The sequence below is a fragment of the Tachysurus fulvidraco genome, chromosome 20 (assembly GCF_022655615.1).
Source record: "Tachysurus fulvidraco isolate hzauxx_2018 chromosome 20, HZAU_PFXX_2.0, whole genome shotgun sequence".
In the NCBI taxonomy this organism is placed as follows: domain Eukaryota; kingdom Metazoa; phylum Chordata; class Actinopteri; order Siluriformes; family Bagridae; genus Tachysurus; species Tachysurus fulvidraco.
This window is the reverse complement of record NC_062537.1, coordinates 2,009,982-2,029,724: the sequence shown is the minus strand read 5'-3', so window position 1 is coordinate 2,029,724 and position 19,743 is coordinate 2,009,982. Positions and strand designations below refer to the sequence as shown.

The following is a 19,743-nucleotide window of genomic DNA, read 5'->3' as shown; positions in this document are numbered from 1 at the left end:
GCCCTGTGATGGGTTGACACTCCGTCCAGGGTGTATCCTGCCTCGATGCCCGATGACGCCTGAGATAGGCACAGGCTCCCCGTGACCCGAGAAGATCGGATAAGCGGTAGAAAATGAATGAATGAATGAATTTCGAAATAGTTGTACAGTCTTTATTATTTGCCAAGCTTTCTCCATTCATGTTCTGTTGTTTGTCCATTGTGCCCATTGTGTTCACATGTATTTCATTAGCCCTTGATTTGTCTGCCTATTTATCCCCTTTTGTATATATCAGTGTTACATGCAAGGTTTTTAGGATGCTCAGATCTTTAAACTAAAAATGTAGTTTCTCGTGTACTATTATTCAGCTTTGGACCAGTATCTAATCATATTCTTTCATGATCATGGATTTATCCCTGAAGAACCCTGTCTTCAGGTGTGTTTACCACAGCAATGAGGTCTGAATACAAATTTTGAATTTTCCATTTAAAAAAAAAGTCTATGCGGTTAAATAGTAGAAAATAGTTCAAATGAGCAGGGGGTGTACAAACTTTTGACTTTTGGTGTACGTCACAGAAATGACATAAAACAGAAATAAAGCATTGAGTAGCCGGAAAGTATGTATATTACAGTTAAGAGACGTATACAAGAAAAGGCTCCTGCTTCTGAAAAGGAATCTTTTAGCTAGTATTAGCGAGCTAGCTGTTTGCTATAGTATTAGTATTAGTTATTTAGCTAATTCTGTTTTTGTTTTTTTTTAATAATCATTATCACTAAATCCATCTACATTCTTTCTTCTGATTTCAGTCAGGTCCTCTGTACTGAGGTCATTTAAGTTCTCCTTCACCACAGTACACTGTTTACTCTTCATCCTCTGTGTGGAGATTTTTCAGTAGCAGTGTTTATTCTAGCAATCCTACATCCCTTGGGTTTGCGCTTGGGTTTTAAGCTGCTTGATGCTTGCTCGAGCATTCTAAACATGTTCTAAGGGCATTAAACCTTAAAGATTTTAATAGTCAGTTGAAGCCTGGACAAGAGTGCATAAAATCAACAGGTTTGTTATTAGAGCAAATCCAGAAAATTAAGGAACCATTGATTTGGGGAAAAGGGGGGGCACGGTGGCTTAGTGGTTAGCACATCTGCCTCACACCTCCAGGATCAGGGGTTCGATTCCCGCCTCTGCCTTGTGTGTGGAGTTTGCATGTTCTCCCCGTGCCTCGGGGGTTTCCTCAGGGTACTCCGGTTTCCTCCCCCGGTCCAAAGACATGCATGGTAGGTTGATTGGCATCTCTGGAAATTTGTCCGTAGTGTGTGAGTGTGTGTGTGAGTGAATGAGAGTGTGTCTGTGCCCTGTGATGGGTTGGCACTCCGTCCAGGGTGTATCCTGCCTCGATGCCCGATGACGCCTGAGATAGGCACAGGCTCCCCGTGACCCGAGTAGTTCGGATAAGCGGTAGAAAATGAATGAATGAATGAATGAATGAATGAATGATTTGGGGCAAAACAAGGAATCATGGATTATCTCAAAAAACAGGAACCAAGGCAGGGGTCAATTCAGAAACAAAGGAATGGGTCATTCCAGGAAACCATGGCTCACCAGGAACAGGTGATTACAATTAGAGAATCTTCAATAACATTGCTGTGGTAACTGTAGTGTGATAATGGAGAGAAACCATGACAGAACAACATTTCAACTTTTTGACATCAAGCACAAACAGGGTGTCCCAGGCCTCTGGTAAGACTAAATATTCTGGGTGAGTTTCACTGATAGCCACCGGTGATGGTGTGGGAGGCCGGGCAGCAGATTAACAACCTTTCATTATGCTGAGTCAGTGAAGTTTTCTGGAATGTTGTGAAAACCACACACTGATCTCATTCTTTGCTTTATTAGGACCATCTGGACTGAGGTCACAAGAGGGGAAAGGAACATCAGGGAACCTGTCTGCAGGTCAGCAAAGCCAGCTTAACAGCATGTCTGCAACACTTCAGTATGATCAGGTAACTCAGTTGCCCGCAGGGAAGGTATTTTATCTGAGTGTCTCAGAGTGTGTACATCAGAAAGACCACTATGCTGGAGGACCTTAAACTCGGACACCAGCAGTCTATCTAATGCATAAGGAGAATCCGGGAATCTGGGCATCTTCTAAGCCAGCAGTTGAGTTGGGTAAAGCCTAGAGCAACAAGTCAGTGAAACCTGCAAAAGGATCAGGAAGCCAGCACAACAAGGGGTTGGCAGAAAGAAAAAAAAACTATTGCTACTATATGTTATTGCCTTGAGGTGAGATAGAATAGAGTGATGGTGTACTTCACTGTAGGTGGAATGGTGACATTCTTGGTGCAGGATGAGGCATCTGTAGTATAGGACGAGGTAACGGGACAGCTTATTTGTTGAAATAACATCGCCATACATTTCTTTGAATTCTTTTTAAAACTTGGAATTAAACAGAACTATAGTCAGAAGTGTGTTACCTGGATCTGCTGATTACATGAAAAGAGTGCAATTTAATTAATTAGTACCAAAAGGGGGTGCTGTCTTACAATGCACATTACACTCAAAATGGCTGAAACGAGTAGATGTCGCTGGCACGGCGACACTTCTGATATCAGGGTATTTTTTACATCACGCATTATTTAATTTTTAATGGCATTTCATTATTTACAAAATGGTAATGATTCAAAATGAGTAAAGCTGTTTATGAATGTGTGTTTCTATGCAAACAACATCGTGGAGTTTGTGAGTCATCTTCGTATCTTACGTATACCCAGAGGATTAAATATGATCAAGTGTCCACTAGGGGGCAGTGGAGGGGCAAAAACATCCTTAGCTGTTTCTTAGCTACTTCTTCTCCTTTTGCATGTCAACAATAAACATGGAGGAGGTTATTGTTATTGTTTGTCTTGCGAATACGATAGAAATGCTAGTCATCGTTGATGAAGGCCATTAAATCAACCCAGTCTGTTTGTCGTATTACAGCGCCTCCAACGTTTAGGGTGGTATTACACCAAGAAACGTTAATTGAACAAGAGGCTGAAGGTTATATGTGGCAGCCATCTTGCTTAAACTCAAGTATAATCCAGACTTAAGACTTAAAGCATATGTTTGAACCTTTTTAGAGATCATTTATATTAGATTCGATTCGATTCAATTCGATTCGATTCAACTTTATTGTCATTACACATGTACAAGTACAAGGCAACGAAATGCAGTTTAGGTCTAACCAGAATGCAATAGTAGCAAGTGCCGGATGTACAGTTTTTACAAGATTTAAATAAGTTAAATAAAGTGGTAATATGGAAGTGATTTATAGATGTGTGTACTATGAACATAATATACAGATTTACAGAAGGATATGTGCTGTAACAAAATATATGGCTATTACTATAAACAGTAATTTACAGCTATGCATGTTCTATGAATATAATATACAAATTAATATATATGTACTATGTATATAATGTACAGATGAATATATATGTGGTATAAATATAATATACATATGTCTATTACTATAAACTAAAATTTACAGAAGGGTATGTGCTATAAACAAAATATATTGTTATTACTATAAACCGAAATATACAGGAGGATATGTGATATATGAACATAATATAATATAATATATTGCTGTTACTATGAACATAAATCAGGTGGGTATATACAATGTAAGGCAATTTAGAAATATTAATTAAGATGTAGCTAATAAGAAGAAGACTAACAGCAGTGAAAATGGACACAGATACAGGTACCTCACAGAGAGTGTGTGCGGTTTCAGACTGTAGAGGTCCCCACTTCTCCTTACACACTGTCACACACACACCTCCACTGCGCTCGCACTGCGCGCGCTTGCGTGTGTGTGTGTGTGTGTGTGTGTGTGTGTGTGTGTGTGTGTGTGTGTGTGTGTGTGTGTGTGTGTGTGTGTGTGTGTGAATGTTTTAACGGGAGCGCACGCGAGGTAGGACGGAGCTGTGCATCCGCCTGGGAGAGCTGAGTAGAGAGAGAGAGAGAGAGAGAGAGAGAGAGAGAGAGAGAGAGAGAGAGAGAGAGAGAGAGAGAGAGAAGCAGCAGAACTTTGGTTGCTTTACTGTACGCACAGAGGATGCTCAGAAGACGCTGCGGCGTTTCCCGAAGTCTCCAGCTTACACACACTGAGCTGTGATACGGTTTATAAGGACCGGGTTCGCCCACACCAGGTCTTCTACGGGACTCTCGCGATGTCCGCTACCTTTGGGTCCCTGCTGCTTCTTCTGGGTAAGTTTCAGCACCTCACAGCACGAATGAATTCATTGTTATCTAATTATTTCTCTTATTTCTTAACCATTTCTTAACCATTCACATTTGACATACTTTTCATACTTATTTATGCGTTTGTGTTTGCAGTGTTGTTCATAGTTGTTTTTTTTTACTTGTTATTTATCATTCAAATATGTCATAGTTTTTTTTAAATCTCGTTTATAATCAAAAGTCAAAACTATTTATTTCACGTGTTTTTTTTTGTTTTTTATTCATTAAATAATTGATTAATTACTCATTCGTATGATTCGTATTACTCATGCATGTTTTTAATGACTTTCATGTCGTTATTTTTTATTTATATTTTATTCCAGACTATTTATTTATTTATTTATTTATTTATTTATTTATTTATTTATTTATTTTGTAACTGCAGTGTCTCAGTTTTTTTCCAGTTTGCTGACTCCCTACAAAGTCCTCTTTAAAAAATAAATCCATTTTATTTCCCCTCTGCGTTAAACACACACTTTCAAACTAATATTCAAACTATACGTGATTTAATTGCGTTACTTGATTACTTTAATTAGCGTGTTATTATGACTCATGGTGTAAGTACTTGACTGTTTGTCTTTTTGCCCCAGTGAGTCGGTGTGTAGGTGTAACTCACGACTCAGCCACCAGTTATGATTTACTTTTGATTGGTTTTGAGCTGTTGTTTTATTAATCAGCAGTGTGAGTCACCATAAAAGTTGAGGATGGATGGTGTGTGTGTTTACGTGATTTAGCGCACTGCCTCATGGTGCAGACTCACAGACTTTATGAGACTCCGTTCTTGAATCATGACCTGACTCAGGAGCCTGGCTTCATGCCGTCGGGGATTTCAGCAAGGGGCCGCATCTATCCGTTAGGGCAGAACTGAAGCACCGCCTCAGGCGCTTTTACAGATGGTCTCGCAGTCTCCTGTGTCAGAGCTGAAAACACACACCAGATTCTGCAGTAGCAGTTCTGCAGAGATCCTTCAGCTGTGGTCCTGTAGGTCTGTGATGGAGCAACTTTTGGGTATTTTAGTGTTTACACTCAAACGCCTGATCCAACTCTACCCCACACCACCTCACACTGCCTCTACTCTGCCACACACTGCCTCCACACCATCTCACACTGACCCCCACACCACCTCACACTGCATCCACACCATCTCACACTGACCCCCACACCACCTCACACTGCATCCACACCATCTCACACTGACCCCCACACCACCTCACACTGCCTCCACACCATCTCACACTGACCCCCACACCACCTCACACTGCCTCCACACCATCTCACACTGACCCCCACACCACCTCTCACTGGCCCCACATCTACTCTCACTGCCCCACACCACCACACACTGCCTCCACTCTGCCACCCACTGTCCCCACACCACCTCTCACTGTCCCCACACCAACTCACTCTACCCCACACAAATTCACTCTACCCCACACCACCTCACACTGCCCCACACCATTTCTCACTGCTTCACACCACCTCTCACTGCCCCCACACCACCTCTCACTGCCCCCACACCACCTCACACTGCCCCCATACCAATTCACCAGGCCCCCACCACACCTGACACTGCCCCACACCACCTCTCACTGCCCCCACACCACCTCACACTGCCCCCATACCAATTCACAATGCCCCCACACCACCTGACACTGCCCCCACACCACCTCTCACTGCCCCCACACCACCTCACAATGTCCCATACCACCTCAAATTCCCCCACACAACCTCTCACTGCCCCCACACCACCTCACAATGCCCCATACCACCTCACAATGCCCCCACACCACCTCACACTGCCCCCACACTTCCATCACACCACCTCACACTGCCCCCACACTTCCATCACACCACCTCACACTGCCTACATACTGCACCAAACCACCTCACGCTGCCTCCACACTGCACCGACACTTCCTACCCCATGTATTTTTAATTTACGACAACTCTGTCTTGTAATGCATTGCTCATTTTTAATTAAACAGCCTACTTTCTCTCATTGTTTGGTTAAAAATACAAAAAAACCTTTCCTGCTCAAATCAAACTGTTTCACTTCCTAGAAGGCACTCTCAGAGCAAAAAGTGCGTAACAGTCAAGCTGGTGATGTTTTCTGTACAGAGTTGTTTATTTAACATTTAAGGAAGGAGTCTCCGGTGTCGCTGGTAAAGCTGAATCTTTTTTTTCAGAACATTGAAGTTTACACTTTGTGGTTTCTTGGTAACATGACAAGCTTCGAGACGGAGATAAAGGTCGGTGAGGGAAGGACTGTTTATTACTGCTATAACACAAGTGACGCTGTGCTTTAAGAGAAATAAATCACTTCAGGATGTGATGTTATAGGAAAATAATCACCTCTGGGAGGTTTATATGTCGTATCTCACAGCATGTCAGGTTCATGAATTCTCCTGGTTCTCTCAGGAACCTGACGTGTGTTCATCCAGCACACATATTGATTTATTTTGTTACTGCAGTCCTGCACATTAAACAGTAAATCAATTGAGAGAACGAGTTAAAGACAAGTTAGGGTCTATATTTAGAACCAGATCTCCGGGGGCAGCTGATGTGTCTGTCAGACGCAGCGAGGACACAACCGGAGGTTGGGAAGTGACACGGTGATGCACACTATCCCTGCTTTCTCCTCTCTACTCTCTCCTTTCTGTCTTCCTCGTCCAACCAGCAGCAGGAAATGCTCGGCTAGTTAAGTGTATACTGTATATGCTTGGCCTTTTTGACCCTGCGTGTTCGTGCCTCGACCTCTCGAGGTGATTAGCATTAGCGGCAGGTTCCGTGAAGTACACGGAATGCCAAACAAATTGACATCTGACCCTTCATTACTTAGTCATACAGGTTTTTTTTGACCCAATTAGCTTAGTTTAGCTTCTTTTACTTGATTAATGCTAATCCTTACTTTTAGATAGCTAGCATGATGCTCATGCTAACCCCTGGGTCTGAACGTGACTCTTTACTGTAATTGCAGTCATTTATATAAGTAAGATACAGACCAGAATGTGATTGTGGAGGTGTGGCTTTTGCTTCTGTCAGTTCCACTGAAGCAGGCGTGGCCTTTGTATCTGTCAGTCCCAGCAGAGGAGGCGTGGCCTTTGTACCTGTCAGTCCCAGGAGAGAAGGCGTGGCCTTTCACTTATCTAAAAAAAATGATGACAATAAAATTATATAGTGTAACAAAACTGCCATGAAACAATCATGGCATTTCAAGCTTGTTCATTAGTGTGTATTATAACGTGTGTGTGTGTGTGTGTTTATGTGTTATGTGTTTGTGTGCCAACAAAGTTCAATCTGTCATATACGTAAGAGAATCTGTCTGGTTGTGCAAAGGGAATTGTGTGTGTGTGTGTGTGTGTGTGTGTGTGTGTGTGGTAGGAGGATGTGGATGCCACTCTGATTTGGCCGACCGTTGTGACACGGCTCTCGGTGAGCGGCGTCCTCCTGCTGAGATGTGCTCTGCTAATTAAAGACAGCAGTCCACCCCACTGGGGACTCACACACACACCACACACACACACACACACACACACACACACACACACACACACACACACACACAAACTTAGATATGAAGTATGTGAAGCTGGACTTAACACAGAGAGTTCAGAAATAGCCCTTAGCGATCACTTTTATTAGAAAGCACACTCCACAGGAGGCTACTAGAACTACTACTACTCCCAAGAGTGAAGTTCAGAGAACTTTCATAAAAGTAGCCCAAATACACACACACACACACACACACACACACACAATGTTCATCTTGTCTTTGGGGAGCATAATGAGGAGCACACTTGTGTAAAGCAACTTGGAGGCAGATTGTGGCTTTGCTCAGCGTGTGATGTTAGATTACAGATTTTGTAAACTTTAATAAACATGGAAACGATTCAGCGGTGCAAACAAATCACTTGATTAAAGAGAAGAACATCTGAAGAATGACAGATCATTAAAACACTGAATGATTGAGACTCATACACAACAACAAACACAGTCATTTTTATCAAGGTAAAAAGTCTGATCTTTACCTTTAATAGATGTTAACACAGAGACCACGCCTCCTTCAGTGTGTGTGACAGACACAGAGACCACGCCTTCTTCAGCGTGACTGACAGAGACCACACCTCCTTCAGTATGACTGACAGACACAGCGACAGACATGCCTCCTTCAGTCTGACCGAGACTACGCCGCCTTCAGTGTCACTGACAGACACGGAGACCACACCTCCTTGAGTACGACTGACAGACACAGAGACCACACCTCCTTTGGATACGAAGACCACGTGTTCTTTACTAGGAACTGACAGGCAAAGAAACCACGCTTTTTTTGCTGTGACTAACAGGCACAGAGACACCTCTGGCACAAGGTTCTGACATACATTGAAGCCACGACCCTTTTTGTGAGACTGACATACGATGACCTCTCTTCCTTTACTTGGTTCTTTCATGTAGAGCCGCCACACTTTTGTCGTAGTGCCTGAATTATACGAAGGCCGCACGTTCTTCACAAGGTACTCACAGGCAGTGCAGCCCCGCCCCCGTTTTTAAGCCAACATGTACAATGGCCACGCCTCTTTCACTAGGTTCTGACAGACACAGGACCACACCCTAACTGCCTAACTGAGAGATCATCACTCCTACTTGTGGCCCCTCCCCTTTGTGGGACTGACACACCTCCTTTAATATGAGTGATTCACTGGTCCTTTGACCACTTAAATTAATAGATATAAAAAATGACATCATTGTGTTGTTGTTTTTTAGCTGACCAAAGGAAAAACACTGAAACACAAGTGAAATACAGTCGAAAGGCTCAATTTCATTAAAGAATTCTGTTTAACGACCCAGAAACAAACTGAAATAGTGGCACCATCTGTTCAGAGAGAGAGAGAGAGATGGATAGAAGGAAAGTGCTAACATTAGCTCTCTGCAGTTTAGGCTCAGGTTAAATGTGAAACCTAATAAACACCAACATCTCACACACTAATCGGTCACTATTTTGTGGCATAAAAGCTTTCAGCAATTTATCTCTCGGATAAACGAGCGGAACGCTAATCGTCTGTGCAGACGATCATTCTTCATTTCGGAGACGGAGTGAACCGTCGTAGACAAACACTCTGTTCTGCTCTTATCCGTTTCTCCACAAACACAATATTTGTGTTCAGGGTGGCCGAAAAGAGGCACATGTTTTTAATAAAGCTGTGTTTTCTCTGTAAACGTTCTCCTCAGGTAGCCTGGAGCTAACACTCCCCTTCCCCTCTGCCAGCCCCAACCCCCCGCTGTGAAGCAGACCTGCCAAACTTTTGCAAATAAAGCAATTCAATAAACTCCGGCCATGTTGTCAGCTACAATTCTTACGCTAACAAAATATAATTCTTTAATCAAATTTCAGCAGATTACAGTCTTTACCCATAATGCACTGTGAGCAATGTAAACTGGTAATTAGCTCTAGAAATTACAGCAAGGTTTACTGTATCTAACGTTAGCATAAAAAATATAGATTTCTACACTGGTCCCTCGAAAGCCAACATTGTAGCCATGATAACAAACATACATAGCAGTTTAAGATTAGCTTTTTGCTATGTCACAATTAGGCAAAATGACTGGATCGTCAAATCGATCCTCTTTTAAGTTTGACAGAAAATGGTCGCTGTTTCAGCTCACAATTTCAGTAGCATGCTAACTCGCGAAATATTATCTTGACGTAAACTAAACTGCGACAGCTCAAAGCTACGACGTCGATGCGATCTCGTGTTATTTTTTTCTACAACTGCATTAGAAATATTACTCTTACTCTTATTCAGAATTTAGCCTAGCATCTTGATTCATGAGTAGTGCTACAGTAGCTTGTACTTATACCACGGCCACCAGAAATTATACCACGAATTCTGTCAGGATTCTCTGGCGCTAGATAGCTAGTTAATAAATAAATGTTAGCTTGGATGAAGGTGGAATTCTTGCCATAAACTTTCATCATTTTTTTTAGCATGTTTTTTTTCAAGTCTTAATCTTTTGTTCCCACAGCTTGGGCACGGAGTGGACGCACACAGGTGGTTTGAATTACGTATAAAAAAAAAAAAACATTTGCGAAGGGTGAAGCAAATCAGCACTTCCTGTTTTCTTTTTTTTCTCGGTCTGGCAACAATTTATGTGCCCATCTCACACACACTTTCTGGGTTTTGTGGGCAGCGAGAATCAGTCATGGATGTACTTCTGAGCAGAAATGACCGAGTAAAAGAAAGAAACGGTCGATCATGGTCGTTTCTTTAGTATTGGAAAGGGGGCGTGGCTTTTTTTTAATCCTCAAAAAGCTAACACGTTTTTTTTTTGACACGTGTGAGTGATATTTATGTACAGTAATGTAAGAAAAGTTAAGAACCTCTTACCTGAACAGATCCACCACTGCGGAATAGAACAAATAATTCGACATCATCCCAATTTTCCAGAGATCACGAGAAGAAGAAGAGTATATTCAGTCAGTTCTCTATCTATTATAAATAAGTACTGTTTGGGGCTGATATTTATTTATTTATTTGTTTGTTTGTTTGTTTGTTTGTTTGTTTTTATATATTTATATTTTTTAAAATTATTAATTTTTTTTAATGTAGCTCTGAATGCTAGATGCTTATGCTACATTTTAAAAGGCTTAATAAGCCCTGCTAATAACGATGTCATATGTGTTAAAAATAAATAAATAAATAAATAAATAAATAAATGACACAAAATAAGGAATATTTTTGGATGGGGGGAAAGCATATTAACTCAGATTCACTTTTGAAAAATGATTTAATAAAAAAAATTAAATATACAGGTTTTTAAATATGTGCAACGGCTAAACGGGGGTGGTGTGCTTCAATGGTGCTGCTGAACACCGTCTTGTTTCTTTCTGGTTGATTCAAAGTCATTTTTTTCCCATTAGTACATTTTGTCATTTATTATTATTTAAAAAAAAAAAAAAGTCTAGCATTCAGTAGCTGCCACACGTCAAGCACGCTTCCTCCACACACAGAGCATGCTCAAAATAGCTTGCATGGCTCTGAAAGCCTTTATTTGAGCAGACAGTATGGTATTATGTCAAAGTCGCCGGTTAATGCAGGTGCCGTCGTGTTTCTGCCACCACCACCAACACCACCGTCACCACCACCACCACCTCTGCACGCTAAAGCCGTTAGATTTCCCGTGTTTATTCGCAGCTCCTTTACCTTCCTCGCTCATGCTGCCTGACAGCATAACTGCAGTGCTGCGAATGGCAAAAGCCGGCGGTCTCTGCGTGTGACGGCGCTCCGGCTTTGTGTGTGTCCACATGTGACATTTAGAAAACAATGTGCCATTTAGAGTACAGGACACAGGAGTGACATTTGTGTCAGGCTGAAGAAGATGACCGGCATTGATGTTTGAAATAAACCATGTTCATGGTTTGTTCAAATAGATAAGCGTTGCTATAGTAACCGCTCATTCACTGGAACTTGTACAGTGGATAATAATAATAATAATAATAATAGGGGGGCATGGTGTCTTAGTGGTTAGCACGTTCGCCTCACACCTCCAGGGTTGGGGGTTCGATTCCCGCCTCCACCTTGTGTGTGTGGAGTTTGCATGTTTTCATGGTTTGCATGGTTTCCTCCGGGTACTCCGATTACCTCCCCCGGTCCAAAGACATGCATGGTAGGTTGATTGGCATCTCTGGAAAACTGTCCGTAGTGTGTGAGTGAATGAGAGTGTGTGTGTGCCCTGTGATGGGTTGGCACTCCGTCCAGGGTGTATCCTGCCTCGATGCCCGATGACGCCTGAGATAGGCACAGGCTCCCCGTGACCCGAGAAGTTCGGATAAAAGCGGTAGAAAATGAATGAATGAATGAATGAATGAATAATAATAATAATAATAATAATAATAATAATAATAATAATAATAATAATACATGTTGTTTGCTGAATTGTTGGTGAATTTTGTTTCTGTTGAGCTTATTAAACATTTATGGAAGGAGTCTCCAGTGTCAGAAAGAGACAAAGCCCTGTTTTAAAGACATTCCATAAATTAAACGTAACTATAAACAGATTTCAACCGGATGAAACCGGTTCCGACTTTGCTTCTTCTTTCGTCTTGTTCTCACGGCCCATGAAGAAGTTTAGATTCTTGGAAAGAGAACTGCATTATCCGAAGCTTTGTACTCTGTTAACCTGTTCGCTCCGGGCATGCCGCTCAGGACATGTCTCTGTTCCATAAACTGCTCGCTAACAAGCCAATTAAAATCCAGGAGAGGCAAACGGGGTGAAGTTAATGTGACTCAGCTAAACAGCTTCTGATTCTCTCTCTCTGCTTCTTTAACGCTTAAGCCGCTTACTCGTTTTTTTGTTTAGTTTTTTTTTTTATCAGCTAGGGTGTGATCTGAGAGAGGAATCGTATTAAGCGCTTTTCTGCCGTAGCACAGCTTGAGGGATCGCTCTCCACAAGGATGATAATTACCCATGTGTGTATTTGTTTTAGACGCCTAACAAGATGAGCGACGGCTTTGTGGCTTGGCTTTATAGGATCGCTAAAACTCTCGCACGGCTAATGTGGATTTGAACGCGACACAGAAGTCCTTCATCCCTCCTTATTAGCGTTAGCTGTTCTGTTCAGTTCTACTGTTGTATAATTACAGTTATAGATTGGGTTCTAAAACTGCTACGATATCTAATCTTCCAGTTCTGAGCTGTTCCTTAGCTGATGCTAATGCTAAAGTTATCGCATGGCGCTATAGCCTTAGCAAACTTCACACGACTGCATGAAGGTTTAGTTGCTTAGCTTCCAGGTGAGTACTGCGGCTAGCAATCGGTGCGACTAGTCTTTAGCTGAAACGTAATTTAATTAAGAGCACTGTTAGCATTTTGTCTGAAGAGAGAAGCTAGAGAGAGAGAGAGAGAGAGAGAGAGAGAGAGAGAGAGAGAGAGAGATCTAGATTCTGATGTCTAGAAAAGAAAAAAAACATTGTTCTCTCTTAGTGCATGTAGCTGACAAGACGAGCCATTTTCCGAGGACATGACAGCGACTACGGATGGTGTAAGCCGGGTTTACGTGGGCGCTAACAAGAGGAAAGCCGACGCAGCGTCCTGGAAATGTGCTAACGGTGTGTTGCTCTGTCACTTCACTTCCTCTGTGCTGTTATCCAGGTCATCATTACAGGCTGCCTTCTGTCCACCCCCCTGCTGAGGAACAAGACTCCTACCTGAGCACACACACACACACACACACACACACACACACACACACACACACACACACACACACACTGTCTGTGGGAGTTTTTAGGGCTGAAATTATATAGTTCTGTATTTTGTGCATGTGGGATTTAAACCCCACAGCTACCGGTGCCAGACTGTTCACCAGCGCTGACACTGGAGACTTCTTCCCATAAACGTTAAATCCATAAAAACAACTCCTTAAGTCTCTGAGAATGAGCCGTTGCTATGGAAACAACAACAAAAAAAAAAACGCTTAGCAGCCTAGTGGTTAAGGTGTTGGGCTACCAATCGGAAAGTTGTAAGTTCGATTCCAGGTCCACCAGGCTCCCACGGTTGGGCCCCTGAGCAAGGCCCTTACCCCTCAGTTGTATAAAAATGAGATGATGTAATTCGCTCTAAATGTAATGTAAACATAGTAAAGCGCTTCTGGTTTTTTTACGAGTCGGGAAGTCGGAATTATGATGTCTGCAGAGGATAGAAGATGATGCACCAGCTGAGTTTTTATACGGACAACGAAGAGCGACGTTCAGCTAAAAAATACCACAGTTAAAGGTGTTGAGATGATCTATGCCTCTCTCTCTCTCTCTCTCTCTCTCTCTCTCTCTCTCTCTCTCTCTCTCTCTCTCTCTCTCTCTCTGCTGTATGATCTCGGGTGTATTGGATTCTCTGGTATCGAGCGCTGCCTGTACTGCACACTGCCAGTAATATAACCTTCCCTTCACCTTACTGTACACACTGCACTACTGTGTGTGTGTGTGTGAGTGTGTGTGAGTGTGTGTGTGTGTGTGTGTGTGTGTGTGTGTGTGTGTGTGTGTGTGTGTGTGTGTGCGCTTTTTGATGAACACGGCACCTCTGTGTGCTAATGAGAGGCATGACTCAGCTTACATGCTGCGATCAAGCTTCTCACATCCTGCAGAATGCTGACGTGGCAGAGTGAGAGAGAGACAGAGAGAGGGAGAGAGAGAGAGAGAGAGAGAGAGAGAGGGAGAGAGAGAGAGAGAGAGAGGGAGAGAGAGAGAGAGAGAGAACTCATACGAAGCTCTGACAGAAAAATGAAATGATGCATAGGTGTCCTTTTCTGTCAAACCCCTTCTTACCCACCGCACATCCTCCTCGCCTTCTTTTACCCCCCCTCTGTTTTTTTTTTCTGTCTCTTCATCTTTACTCCCTCCATCATTGTATCAATCTTTTTATCCTGGCTTCTGTGTCTGATTCCTTTTCTTTCTCCTTCTTCCTCAATATCCTGCCTTTTCCTTCATCTTTACCTCAATCTTTTCTCTTCCCCCTCTTTCTCTTTATCTCCTCTCATCTCCACCCACTTTTGCTTCTTCACCTCCATTTTCTCTTCATCCACCCATGCTTTTCTTCTCTGTTTCTCATTCACCCCTCCATTTCTGACTCTTTCTTCTCTTTCCACTTTCCGTCTTTACCTCCATCCTTTCTCTCCTTCTTTCCTCTCTGTTTCTCCTTCTTTTCTCTCATCTCCGCCCGATTTGCCTTCTTCACCTCCATTTTCTCTTCCATTTTTTCTTTTTTTCCACAACTTCCAACCTCTCTCCTGCTTCTCGTTCTTCCCGTTCACCTTCAACCCTGGCTTTTTTCCTTCTCCCTTTCCTCATTTCTTCTTCACCTCCATCTGCCTTCCTTTAACTCCTCTCTCTTCTGTTGCTTTGCTTCCATCTCTGCCTCTCTCACATTCTTTACCTCTGCCTTTTCCTCCCTCTGTCTTTCTTTCCTTCCATCTCTGCAGTGTTGGCACGTCTCGCTCATAGTTCAACCTGTTCTAGCACTGCTGCTGCACTGTCGACAATCCCCCCTTCTATCCCTCTACCCCCCCTTACTCTCTCTCTCTCTCTCTCTCTCTCTCTCTCTCGCTCTCTGATGCTTCCATTCTGTTTCTGTTCCCATCATTGCCGTATAATCCTGTCCTCCATGTCTGACGTTTTTATGAGTGGGTACTCTCTCTTACAACTACACACACACACACACACACACACACACACACACACACACACACACACACACACACACCGCAGCATCCATTGAATGGTGTAGGTACTGTAAAATCCTTAAGAGTGAAACGACACAGAATCTGCTCTGCCTCCTGAATTGCCATCCATCTCTCCTCCTTAAGTCAGCAGCTTTTTTAATCACTCGCTCTATTCTTCGTCCCCTTCTTCCTCTTCCTCCTCCTCCACGATTGTTTAAGCGGCCTTACCGCACTGATGCCAGACTACCGAGGTTGCTTCCTTGATTATTTCCTCACAAACGCACTACAGCTCCCGAGACGCATTGTTCGGGTTGCCAAATACGTTCTGATCGGAAATCATTTCACTAAACGGTCCGAGAACTTTCCAGGCCAGTTCTGTTTTTATTTCTAACCAAACTGAGTGAAAATCTAATCTGTGTTCTGTAATTCCTATCGTCTGTCCTGTTGGGGACATTCGTTCATTCATTCATTCGTTTCCTACCGCTTATCCGAACTTCTCGGGTCACGGGGAGCCTGTGCCTATCTCAGGCGTCATCGGGCATCGAGGCAGGATACACCCTGGACGGAGTGCCGACCCATCACAGGGCACACACACACACTCTCATTCACTCACACACTCACACACTACGGACAATTTTCCAGAGATGCCAATCAACCTACCATGCATGTCTTTGGACCGGGGGAGGAAACCGGAGTACCCGGAGGAAACCCCCGAGGCACGGGGAGAACATGCAAACTCCACACACACACAAGGTGGAGGCGGGAATCGAACCCCCAACCCTGGAGGTGTGAGGCGAACGTGCTAACCACTAAGCCCTGTTGAGGAGAGCTTATTTAGCTCCGGTGTGATATCGCGGTAGGTTGCACCGTCGGTTCTTCTTATTAAATCACAGCACAACACGTCCTCTTCGTCCCAGGTGGCCGACGGCGTTTTTTTAAATTCCGTCAAGCGACGCGTCTGATTTATTTTCCTTCCCTTTATTCCGAAAAGGTGCGAGAGCCAATTAGTTTGGGAGCTCGTTAGGATGAAGAACAAAGGAGGCAGGAGGAAAGAAACAGACAGACGTGTGTGGAGTTTGTTAGGTGTGTGGATTTGTTTTGTGAGACAGGAGCGTGTGTGTAGGAGATACCGCCTGACCAATCAGAATCGAGAACTCCAGATCGATGTAGCGACTGTACAAATAGGCAGCAGGTTTTGCGACGACACTTTCGGCTTAGCCGGACTTCCGAGATCATCGATGTTTGGTGAAACCTCCATATGGAGCATTAGCATCCAGTTGGCCTTGTTGAATCTCAGCACACAAGGCTGTAAGGCTCGGCGGACGGATTAGTGGCGGGTCGAGCTGTTATCAGCGGGTAGCAGGATGTCTCTAGCAAGTCTGTGACATGCTGCCGATGCCATTGGCCATGGAGGCCACCTTCCTCTCAGCCTGTTCAGTTTCTCCATGACACATTGTCAGTTGTCATGCTCGCTGCTTTCCAGTGATCATGGAAATCGGAGTGGGAACTTTAAACCCCGTAGCAGATCCTGGCGTTCTTCACCCTTCTCCAAAATCCCATTTAATGTCATGGATTTGAAAAAAAAAGAAGAATCCTTTATTGTCACACAATATTCCGGCTAGTTAGGAAGCTAGAGTCAGAGTGCAGCCCTGAGACAGCCATGATACAGCAGCCCTGGAGTAGATCGGGTCAAAGTCCTTGCTTGGTGATGGGGTTTGAACCCCTGATCCTTAAACATCAACAGATTTTCAAGTTTCGTTTGCTGTTTTTGACTCGATTTCAACTCTCCTCCCTCCAACGAATCCGATCGACCATCCATGTGAAGCAACATATGCCACCATGTGAGCTCCGTCTGTCTGTTTTAAAATGCTGACACTTCATCTGGAGGCTTCACATCATCTACACCGAAGCGACATTGATATCCAACACATGGTGGATAATTATAAATCGCAAAGGTGCTAAAACTGCAGAAATCATCAGCTATCATGGCTGAGATTAGCGAACCAGGATAAATACGGACGGACCGCTCGGTTTTACCGTTAAGACCGCAACCGATGCTACTACTACTACTGTTACTACTACAGCACCGCAGGTCGACAAGCGAATTAGCATGCTAAACTCCTGAATGTTATTCGGCTCACACTGTGCACGTGTGAGGCTAGCGTAGGTCTCGGCTAATTACTTCCCCCGTAGATGAGCTTATCATATTGAATCACAGCTCCCGTAAGCATTTTTAAACAGCAATATCGTTTTACCGACTCGCTGCCACAGAGCACAGAGGGACACTTTGGGATTAGACTTATGAATTGTTATTCATCAGTTCAAATTGCACCATTTTTTTCACGTGTCATAACACTTTAACGAGCTCGTGCAGTTAATCAGCGAGTAATTGGGACATGGAGACGACTCAGAAAACGCGGGTATATACAAAGACCTGTGCCTAGCTAAGAGAGGAAAAACACAATCTCACAAGACATTTAAAGGCAGGGTCTCCGATTTTTGAGAAATGCTTCAGAAAAGGAGGTCGGGCCGAATAATAAACAAAAATCAAAACAAATGTGTAGCCAATGAGCAGAAAGGGGCGGGGCTTGTCGATATGTGGTGGAGAGAGTGTTCAGTGCGCATGTGTGACATTAGCAGAAAGCGGTTTTAACATTGACATGGAGGATAAAAACAAAGGAAGAAAGAGAAGAAAGGCTTACGATAAGGACAAGAAGTAGGACATGTTAATATAGGATCAGCTTTCCAGCGCTGGAGAGAACTGAAGGAGCAGGAAGTTGGCCACATATTCACAGGTTGGAGTTTCCCGAGTCAATAACTCCTGAGCTAAATGCTGTTACTACACAAATAACACCTCTTTTCTATCGTAGTAATGTAGAGAGGCAGCTACAACCGCGTTTTGTGTAGTAACAGCGTTTAGCTCAGGAGTTATCGACTCGGGAAACTCCGACCTGTGAATATGTGGCCGACTTTACTTAAGACGCCGAGGCGCTTTTTTCCTTCTCGATAGGTGAGTAACGTTGGTTTTGCTTTGTTACACAGAACTAATATATGCCTTTGTCCTTTACATCATTATGCTTGTGTGGCATTTTTGCTTGTTTGTTTATCTACAATCGTATTGTTCTTCCCTTCAGCTATGATAAAGACACGTTTCTTTCCGTTAGTCGCCTGGGTTACGTATGTATATGTTGGCGGAGCTATCGATACAGGGGTGGGACCCATTTGAGTTAGGGGCGTGTTTGTTTTGGTGATTTCAAATGTCGACATCGGCTTTCAAACATCGGAGACCGCACCTTTAATTGATCTTTATTCTCCAAATAACTTCTGGCTTATCACAACTACAGTATGTTTAACTTGTGATCCTCAGATCAGCTTGAAGCACAGTTTCCTGAAACAGTTTGTATTTGTGTAATACTTTTTGACATGGACAAGCACAAGCACTGTGCAGTAGTCCCTGGTGGAGTGTTTCCAGCACGAGGAGACGTGTGGTTTATTAAATAATCAGACGAGCTCATCTTAATGAAGGGGCCTCATTGAGCACCCTGCTGCTCAGGGAGGGAGGGAAGGAGGAAGCGAGTGATTTTTTGGCATGCGGCCCAAGCTGCTTGCTTCTTTTAGCCACATGGCAGTTCCTTCATCCGAAACAGTTGCAGAGAAGAGCATGCAGCGAGTCCAGACATTGATTACATTAGGGAACTTTTCTATCGAAACAATCCTCTTCTTTTTTTTCCTCCATCGTCTGTGAGTGCTGATGCACTTTATACGGCTGTTTTCTGCACTGCAGTCCCTGACTTTAACAGACTGGAGTGCTCTTCTAACTTTCCAAGACAAACAGGAGGAAATGCCTCACTGTCTCTCTCTCTCTCTCTTGGGGTGGTTTCTCTATCTTTGATAGATTTATTAGGTATCTTTCACCTGGAAACGTAACAGTATTACAGATCAGTCTCCCTTTGTACCTTCGGGTTTGGGGGATCAGTTCTCACCTCCACTCTGTTTTGGTGGAGTTCTTTCTTTTTTTTTTTTTTTACTCTGGTTTCTTCTGGTTTCTTCCCTCTGTCCAAGACATGTGTAGGCTGTTAGGCTTTATTGTGTGTGTGTTTGTGTGTGCATCTTGCGATGAGTTGGTTCCCTGTCCTGTATCTGTCACCTTGTGTCTTGAGTCCCTTGAGATAGACTCCAGGTTCTCCTTGAATACGTACAGTGAGTGCTCCAAAAAATAGATGGATGGATGAACGGATGTATCCTGTATCCTGAAAGCGTGTGACTGTCTCTC

The 19,743-nt window shown here is 43.4% G+C and overlaps 1 protein-coding gene across 1 annotated transcript in view; it reads left to right on the top strand.

The window, feature by feature from the left end:
• The first annotated feature begins 3,916 nt into the window (after nucleotides 1-3,916).
• Nucleotides 3,917-19,743, top strand: part of LOC113650389 (CXADR-like membrane protein) — a 44,245-nt gene continuing 28,418 nt past the window's right edge. Inside the window, exon 1 of the mRNA XM_027158733.2 lies at nucleotides 3,917-4,228. Coding sequence (XP_027014534.1) covers nucleotides 4,192-4,228 — 37 coding nt within the window. The 5' untranslated portion in view covers nucleotides 3,917-4,191. The remainder of the gene's footprint in view (nucleotides 4,229-19,743) is intronic.